The 9,825-nt window shown below is 35.9% G+C and overlaps 1 protein-coding gene across 3 annotated transcripts in view; it reads right to left on the bottom strand.

Moving 5' to 3' along the window:
- Window positions 1–1,184: 1,184 nt before the first annotated feature.
- Window positions 1,185–9,825, bottom strand: part of PDE6C (phosphodiesterase 6C) — a 30,808-nt gene continuing 22,167 nt past the window's right edge. Inside the window, exons 16-22 of one of the 3 annotated variants that reach the window (XM_050899221.1) lie at window positions 8,234–8,334; window positions 6,968–7,075; window positions 6,631–6,694; window positions 5,521–5,595; window positions 5,293–5,376; window positions 4,089–4,242; window positions 1,185–1,255 (exon numbers count right to left, since the gene is read on the bottom strand). In XM_050899221.1, the coding sequence (XP_050755178.1) occupies window positions 1,185–1,255; window positions 4,089–4,242; window positions 5,293–5,376; window positions 5,521–5,595; window positions 6,631–6,694; window positions 6,968–7,075; window positions 8,234–8,334 (657 nt within the window). Of the gene's footprint in view, window positions 1,256–1,917; window positions 1,938–4,088; window positions 4,243–5,292; window positions 5,377–5,520; window positions 5,596–6,630; window positions 6,695–6,967; window positions 7,076–8,233; window positions 8,335–9,825 lie in introns of those variants that run through there. The other 2 variants (XM_050899222.1, XM_050899223.1) reach the window with 2 other exon arrangements.

The following is a 9,825-nucleotide window of genomic DNA, read 5'->3' as shown; positions in this document are numbered from 1 at the left end:
TTGCAGGAATTGCATTTGACATCCATCTCCTCTTAGATTTGGAACTGGTTCCAGTGAATACTCAGATCCGTGCATAATATACTAGCCATTTTCCTTCCTTCATCTGCAGGAGGAGCCGGCTTCATGAGACCTGAGTAGAAGGTATGGAGTGGACTCTGTTATCCTTCAAGAACCAGAAGGTGTTGGTAGGGAGATCATTGTTTATGAAGAGCTAATTTGTGTGCAGTCTGTCTTCTTGGTTGTAGAAAGGGAGGTAATGCGAATTCTGATGTGCTCTACTTCTGCTGTCCTCTCCCTCCCAAGATTAAATTGGTGCCAGTTCATTGATTTTCAAATACTTTCATTTACTGCATTTTAAAAAAGGTGCATTGAGAGTACATGAGCCTTTTAAAATGCCTCTGAATGTAGATCCTGCTGTAGATATACTGGTATAGGTATCTTAGTAAACTCTTACTTGTATGCAAAGTATGATGTTTACAGTCTGCGTTTTTAGATTTTCACAATAAAAGATGGTCAGTTTAGGAACTGTGAGCAGAGCCATTTGCACATGGGCAAGAGTGGTTTCGCTGAGCTAGGGCTACAATTTACAGATTTATCCTTGGTAGTTTTGAAAAAATACTGTGTACCATGGACCTGCTTTTAATAGATATGAGCCAGGGAATTGTGTTGAGCATTCCTAAAGTGAAGGAGGTGTTTACTCTAGAATTTATATAGCATTAAGAATGAAGGAAAAGGACAATTCCGGATTAAGGAAATACACATAATATAAAAATCTAAATATACAAGTTACGAAAATCGCAATTTTTTGTTTGAATTGTACATGGTAGATTTCATTCAGTAATTTCATATAAGATCTGTCAAAATTATTTGGGTTTTTTTTCTGGACAGTGTGCAAAAGTTACATATTTTAATAAAAATACTGTATATAAATTGTGACATGAAAAAATATCTAGAGTGCACAGTTAACTCATTTTGCACCATTATTTTTCTTTCAGTTTTCCAGTTTTTAATTGTAACTGTTTGTTTACTCCATTAAAAATTATTTCCAACAAATGGCAAGTGTTTAAGAGGATTGTTAAGAGATCGATCTATACTATTCTATGTGAAGCAGAAATCCACTGGGGCTCATTGAAGTTCTTTCTAGATGTCTTTTCTGTAGCAGAAAGAGTGTCTGAGACAAAGAATTACAAAATTATACATGTTTTGGATTTTCCATCCTCTCCGCTTCCACCACCACTTCCAGCTGCATTTTCAGCTAAAAAACAGAGAAGGAAAGTAAAGTGAGTATTTTCTGTTAATTTTAGCTGCTCTAATTTCTTGTTAAAAAGGTGTCGCTTTTGTGATATGCATCTTATGTGTGTTTGACCTTCTGAAAATTGAACATGCTTTCACTACTTGTCTGGGAAAATGGAATAAGAAACAATAACACATGCTATATATACATATGTGTATATAGTGTAGCAGTTGATACCAACATTTCTCAAAGGACCAAACACACACTGAACCACTCTTACTGGAAAGTTTCAGTAGTTAAATATATATGACTCTGTCCCACACATACAAAACTGAGGTATGCAAGCCATGCAAAAGAAAGAAACTCTTGGATCAATATAATCTGTGAATCTATTTTTGAAGCAGATGATACAAAAACTTTAATTTGACCTGATTGTATAAGCCTTTATCCAACCCTGCATGAATCCCTTTGTAATTACCAATTAAGAGAGACACTTTTTATGTTTGTTATTTATAGCTACTGACTCTGTTACTGTCTCTCTCAAATGATTCCACAGATGTTCATTGGTCATAGTTAAGATTCTTTCAATGTAATAAATAGCGTTTCCAGGTTCATTTAAGGTAAGATACCAATATTAGAATTAAAACTTACATTTGAAAGCTGTGGATCACCATGTTACTAGGTCATTTTCGACCCTTTCCACCTGCATTGAAACATGTCACATAATCAGTGTCCTACCCTCTGTAATTTGTGGATATAATCAACACTATGTTACTAACTATGTATTTTATTTTCTCAGTTTAATACTGTATTCTGTTTTAGTTTCTGTTCTGAACTTTCCACTGTAGTGGTTCAGCAAATATGTTTATTTTGTTTTCTGTCTACTGAATGGCTAAGAATAGCCAGGTCAGTGTGATCTAGAGAAACCACCGTGGTTCAGCATGTATCAAATTACTGTTTGTATGAACTGACTTAACAAACTCTCATATTTACATGGCCTTGATTTGACAGTGTCAGATCTGTTCTTCACAAATGTGCGTGGCCTCATTCCAGTGCACGTTTTAAAAGATGCAAAATAATTCACTTACATTTTGTGATACCAATTATGATATGCAAAGGTCAGATACTTGGCTCCGGCAAATCAGTCTGTCCATGCTTGCCTGTGTAAGGTTACTTGTGGGAAAATACTTCTTTCCTTAAGTCAGTGACTAAGTGATTCCAAAATACCAATGATGTAAGATGGTCCTAACTTCAAGTGGGAGTAGAAATACCTGAGTCTTCCTAAATGTATAATTTAATTTTTATTTAAGAACCTTATGCTTAAGGGCATAGGATCAGACTTCAGTAACTATATGCTTTGCCAAGAAAGCAAACGTATAAGGAGATTTGTGTGTAGGTCCTGGGTTGTTTTGTTTTGTTTTGTTTTGCTGCTATTTCTGTGAAGTTCAGATGCTTACATTCCAATGTAAGGAAAGAGTACTTTGTTCATACTCGCAACCAGCTAGTTCTCAGCAATAAATTAATCTTAAATAAATAAGATTATATGATTAATTGCAAAAGAGTGTCTTTAAAATAAATTTGGGAGACAATGGTGTGGGCATAATTTCTGTGAAAATGTGTGTAAGTGGTATCACAGTGTGAGCTGGCCAAGATATTTCTTATAATTTTATTACAATAATAATATTTGACTCATTTTATTAAACTTCTCTTTCAAAAATCTGCTTTGATTAAATCATATAACTTACAGTACTTTTTTAACCACTTTGCAACAACATTTTTTTTCAATTTTAGCGTAGTATCATTTATTTTAGGAGCTAATAACTCTCTAGTTCCACTTCACACTCTGACAGTAACTTGATGGTGGCCTTGAGTAGCCTCTCTTTTGTGTGAAATGTGAAGAATACTCACCTATTTCCCACAGACACTGATTAAAACATAAAATAGTACTGAATAATTTATTTGTTAAAGATGTGAAACACACACTTAGAGTAAACTAACTTTTCTTCTTCAAACTAGCTGACAATCATTCTGTAGTAATCACACACGGTTTTCTTTTAATCTCTGAACCTTTTCAGTCATCTCAGCTGATTGGCAGAGCTGTTGACCTACTGGTCCACATGCAATACAGAATAAAAATAACTGACTCATTTCACTCTTACACTTGAGTGATAGGTTCTCAGTTTCTATAAAATCAGATTCTCTTCTAGGTTATCATACATAAAACCATACTTTCAATTTTAGGACTTGGGCTGTCTTAGGAAGATTAGTGTTAAATTTTTAATATGAGTGTATTTCAGCCAAGAAACTGATGGTAGGGAACTAGAGGCAAAAGCTTTACCTTAAACTTGGAAGAGAAGTGGGGATTTGCACTGCTTTTTTATTTTTATGTTCCAAATGCACACTATCTATTCCCATCTCTCTTCCTTACGCTTTTCATTTTCAGCTTAAACAAAGCACCTGAATACATTTGGGGCAGATGTGACACAGAATTTTGATACATCTCTAGTATTTCAGGTGATTGTAGCATTCACAGATAAATAAGTGCTTAATTACATTCAGTTTTAAGTCTTAAGACAAAAGAAATTTGACATTTCCTTCACTTTTGCGATGGACATATTTTCTGTAATTCTGCAGTTTAGAAAATGAGGTCAGTGTACTGAATTTGTGTAATCTTTAAAGGTTACTCCTCTTCCAAGTAAAGATAAAGCTAATTTGGCTAATTCAGAACTTGCATACCATTAAAGTTTAATAGAATATTGCACAGGTGCACTGCATGTGTGAATTTGAGAGAGAGAGAGAATATATTGACTGCCTTACAAATATATATAAATGAAAACCTCAGAAGTTACTTAACCTTTTTTGGCAGCTGCTTCTTCTTCCTTTTTCTTTTGTTCCTCAATAACTTTCATCTTCTCTTCATATTCATCAGCTCGTGTTTTCCATTCAACCCTGTTGTTTTGAAGACCATCAAACATAGGTGTAATTTCCTTGTGAAACCTTGAGAATTCCTATACAAACAATTTAAATTAGTAAATTAGAAATTTGTAAACACTGATGATTTGTAAAGTCTGAATTTGTGGAAGTACTGATGCGTTGCAGAGAAAACATTAGCTTTCATTTTTCTATTAAATCTAATTCAGTATGTATGCTAGATTAATTAATTTTATTTGATTTCACATTTTTTTCAAGCACTGGTTCCATCTCTGGTAGTGGGTCTTCTGTACAAGAGAAAAAATTTTAAAAGAAATAGTGTGAGTACCTGCTGGTACACAATTGAAAGCATGTTCTTGGCCATGCAGTGGTGGCATATTATTGGAAATACCATGTTGGGATAATAATGCCCTATTGTGCACACAGTCAGTTAGAAAAGATCTGAATTATATACTGCACGTTTTAGTATCTTCCCTAATCCCAAATTTGATAGTTAGATTCTTATAATACAAGTATAACTATGATACATGATATTTTATCATGATTATCAGTATCAGGATATAATAAAAAAGTCTAGTATCCCTTAGTATATTCCAAGCAGATGAGGATGTATCTGAAGATGTTAAAATATTACATGTCACTTTTCTGCATGACATTTTGGGATAATATTAAAAGCTAGACATGGATTAATAATGTTGGCATTTCAGTGCCTTACAGAAGATACAGAACATCTATACTTCCAGAATATTGCAAGTTTCCTATTCCCTTTGCTGTGCCATTAACTGCTTTCTGTAACCATTCACATGTTGCATACTTATATTAAATGGGACTGTGAAGAATCAGACTAGGCTTGCTAACTCAGTCTTTCAAGGTAGTAACAAAACCTCAGCGCCCTCAAGTTTCACTGAGATCTTCACTTTTTATGAATTTGCTTCACATCTCTTGAGTTTGCTTTGTGGGAGCAATTCTATGTAACAAAAGATTGAAAAATTGTGGCAACTGTGATACTTGTTTACGCTGTGACCAAGAGTCCTGCTGCTATCTAGAATTTTTTAACTGCAACAGTTTGTTACTAGTTGTGCCATCAGAACTGCTGCAGAGGGAAAACAAAAAAAAATTATTCTTACCTTGTACACAAATGTACACACAAAATCTATGAAACCAACTTGGAGTTTAGGTAGTTCATCTCCTTTGTTTCTGTCCATCATAGGCTAGAACAGAATAGCAGTATTTTAGATTCGGTAGATACCATGCTTTTTGGTATAATGATCTAGTAAGCATCGTGGACCATTATCTAGTCAATATTTTAATAACAGTTAATGTTGCTTAACACAGTTAAATTATTTAGTACTTACAATTGGTTGTTGCTGTAGCACAGTTCGTTCCAGGTCGCCTTGCTCCCAGAATTCGTTTGCAACCATGAGGGCAACCTGAATAATCACAATTCAGTGGAAGTGTCAGCAGAAAGCAGTAAATTTAAATAAATAAATAAAAGAACAAGGCTTTCCAGAAAATGTGAAAATGTTGATTAACCAAGAACGGGCATATTAGTGTTTACTACTTAACTATTATTACTAACTTGCCTTCCACAAAGAGAGGACTTATTTCTTGCTAGCTGCATTATCTCTGAGTCGTTTAAAACGTTCTCCAGAAATAGGGAGTTTTGGTCAAACACAATAGAATTCCACTCTAATCCCTGTAGAGATAGTCAAGCGCTTCTTTCAGAAATTACAGACACTCTCTGGTGTACTTAAGGCTTTTTCCAGCAAATTATCTCACCGATATTCTAGTGCATGCTGAGTAAATGATAGATTATTGTCAACAGGAACAAGACAATATTAGCAACATAACAATTTTCTAGTACCTGTAATGTGTATTACTTAGAAGGCTCCACAAGCATCTTGCAGTTGTATTTTGATTATGCATTGTTAAAACCTATTCCTGTAAGGCTAAGTGATGAGCTTCAGTGTGATGGTCAATAAGTACTGGAGTACTTGAAGTACTTGTGTACAAAGCAGTGTTACGCTGTATTACAGAATTTATTTTTAGTGTGTTTAAGCTACTTTGCAATGGCTCCAAGATCTACAGAATAGACACAATTCAAATCATACTGTTGTTAAAGCTGTACCTTAAAAACAGCTGAAAAACAGCAAAAGTTGGATAGCGCAAAAAAACCTGAGTGATATTTGAGGGTAGCTAGAGCAGCTGACAGAATCAGGGATGCCAGTTTTAGCTGAAGGACAAGTAGAGAAAGGTGGAACAAGTGTAGAGTGGTTGGGGAGAGGCATCATGGAACCGTTACACTCACAGTGACAGAAAAATAGAGGTTTTCGGGAAACACAGTTGGGTGCAGATATTTAAATATCTATCAACTGGCAATAAGTAATTTTTTTAAAATGATCATACACCAAATAGGCAGTAAAGCAGATAGCAAACGCAGTACTGTCTGTTCGAAAAGTACCTACCTTACTTTGCACTTCCCAAGGCTTGGTTATTGCAGACAGGTCACATCCAGTCATCATCATAGCCCTTTGAAAACACAAAACAGGAGTATAGTTAGGATGATGATAGAAAAAAAAGGTCTAGATTTTTTAAGGAATTTAGATACCTAAGATGCAGATGGATGCACATTTTGCACATTTTGAGAAGATTGTAGACCTGTATTTCTAATTTAAAATCATGGTTGTGCTCATCATCGGACAATAACACCAAGTCTTAATTTACATGTTTAGGTGCCCAAATTCTTTTAAAATCTGGTCCTAAATAACTGATTGAATAAAGAGTAAAATATTAACCACCTACATGATGACTTCTTTTTTGGTTGGGTCAATAGATATATATTTAATTGCCTCCTCTTCTGTTTCCATTTTTTCAATTGCATCCACAATCTTTTGAAACATGGTTCTTTTCCTGTTAAAACATACCAATAAACCATATACTAGTTAACAAAAGTTCCTGCATTAAAAATGAAATAGAAAACCATATTTCTGATATTTATGCTTTTTCAAAGTAGCATCCTAGTCATAGTAGTATCAAAGTGACACGTTCTTCCCGTTGAACTCAAACTTTTCAAGTAACCTAGCGCATTTAGATTTTGCTATATACCACTGACATGTAAAGTATTATGTCAGAATTCCTGACAAAGAAACAAATAACCAATTTCCTAACCCTTCATATTAAACTGTTTGGGGTGACATTCTTATTTCTTTAGTATTACATGTTTGTTACTTCCTGTAACATAATGAATTGGAAAAAGTGAAGCAAATACTAATAAATGTTCTTCCACTCCCTCCCCTCAAAAATCCAAAGGAGCACAAAGACCTAACTGAGAAGAACTTTCAAAAACGTAAATGTGTCTTGCTATTGCTTAATAAATCTTCTAATTTGCATTTAGAACATATGAAATGGAATTACTGCTCACTAAAATTTAATAACTGCTGTTGAACAACTTACTGAATTGTTTTCTGTCTCCTGACTTTAAATTGTCCCAGTCATAAGACATCTGGACCAAAACAAAAGGCTCCATATATCTTTAAGGAAAATACCCATTATAAAAGCACATTAAGTCAGTAACTTAGGAACAGGATGGATGATTTGATATTTGGAGTCTTTGGCATATTTAGCACTGGGATCCGTTGATGTCTGCAGTCTTATTTTTAAACCAGCATCTTAATTTCCATGTCATAAGCATACTCCTTTTTTAGTATGAGTAATTGTAGTATGGTACGCTAAATATCACACGTGCACACAAGCTTATGATTAGGCTACAGAATCCACACTTCTGAAATACAGTGTTTGCTGTAATTAACAGCATATTTTAATGACCTACTAAATGTATACTAAGTATTATATACATTTATGTGTTCTCTAATTTGAAAGCTTATAATGAATCTAAGAATGTCTTGGGTTTTTACAAGAATTAGATTTAATAACAGTTTTAAATATAGCTCTGTACTCTGCATGTAAGCATCTCTGTACTCTGCATATAACCAACTAAAAACTACAGTTATAAATTCTATAGGATTGACATTTTTTTCAGTAGGAAGTTATACAGAATTTAGTACTTACTTGAAATACAAAGCCAAGTCAGTTGCTATTATTGCAACTTCAAATAAGTGTAGAACGGTTTCAAACTGGCGCTTATTTAGGTTCTGGAAGATATTTAAACTCTGCAAGATGGAAAGTTTACGAATTCAATTCCTTTTATAACACCGTCTTTGGTTTGTACTATACAGATTGTCTCACAGAATAGTGTAACAAAATTGGCCAACTACAGTCCCTAAATTAAAATAATGCTACAAATGAAAAATTACTCGATTGGTAAAGGTGACCCTTATTCATGGCTAATAAATGGCTAAATAACTGTGTGAGTAGTAGGTGGATCTAAGATGCTGCCCCCAGAGGCTGCACAAATAACTAAATCCACGACTCAAACAGTTGCAAGTCCTGATATTGCCATATATAAATTAAAACCAAAGAAAACCACCTGTATTCCACGTAATTAGTAAAGAAATGGCAGTTCTTCATAATTTCTTTACAGTTCACATTCCATAAACCTGATTTTCCTAGACTTCTTAAAGCTTCACTGTAGAGACCTTTTCCTTCTGTTAACCTGGGTCAGCACAGTTGCCTGCAGTGCTATTAGGGACCTATCATAGTAAGTGCAATGTCCTTTTCCTCAGGCAAAAGGAATGAGAGCATCACACTCAGCATTTTTCTAAGTGTCCTGGTTTTCCTTCCTTCTTTAACTGAGGGGACAATACCTGTGAGAGCATGGGGTGCAGCGATGCTGCTGTTGAGAGCCTCCAGAGGTCCTGACAACTGCTCCAGCAAAGAGCAGGAGTTAGTCCCCGGCATCTCACATTTGAAAAAGTACATCGCCATCAATAAAGGTAAAGGTGTTTTGGTTTTTGTTTTTTTTAAATCATAAATCTTCTGGGGTTTTTATGATCATTGTGCTACTGGCTAGTGTAAGGATTTATTCTGTGGCCTCACGAGGTCAGGAAATAGCACCACCACGGGGATCAGAAAATGAAAAATAAGGGTGGAAGCGGGTGCCTGCCATGCTGCTGCGAACAAGTGGGATGGAAGGGGCACGTGTTCAAGCCTTACCTGTTAAATCTTTTGTTTCCCTGCAAAATATGTAGTAAAGAGTTGTAGCCTCTTCCCTTGTAGCCAGGACAGAGCCAGGCGCCACTGAGGGAAGGATGGCTGACCCCCTCTGCAGGAGCAGGGCTCCATGGGGCAGAGGACCCTGGTGGGCTGTGCTGCCGCCATCTTGTTGAGCCTGAGGAGACTGCGGTGGGGAGCCTCACCTCTGCAGCTGCTGGGGAAGGGCAGCTGAGGGCGTCTGCCTAATTCAGGGAAGATCAGTAATGGGAGCTGCAGCAGAGCCTCATGATACTGCCTTCTCTGTTTTAGCAGGGTAAGGTGTGTGGGGGGGTTGGCCTGGGGGTGAGGAGGCCCTCCATAAAGAGCTCCATCCCTTTGTTCCTCAGCTGCCAGAGCCAGCAGCTGAACTCAGACCTCATGAACCAGGGGCAGCAGTTTGTATGTATGTATTGTATTTTCTGCTTTGGTTTCAACATCAGCTGTTCTGTGAAAGTGGAAAAAACCCGAGGAGTGTGAGTGAGGCCCAGAGGAAAAGCTTTTCTATCTTA

Source organism: Gymnogyps californianus, chromosome 6, assembly GCF_018139145.2.
Source record: "Gymnogyps californianus isolate 813 chromosome 6, ASM1813914v2, whole genome shotgun sequence".
In the NCBI taxonomy this organism is placed as follows: Eukaryota; Metazoa; Chordata; class Aves; order Accipitriformes; family Cathartidae; genus Gymnogyps; species Gymnogyps californianus.
The sequence above is the reverse complement of the archived record's forward strand: the minus strand, read 5'-3'. Positions and strand labels throughout refer to the sequence as shown.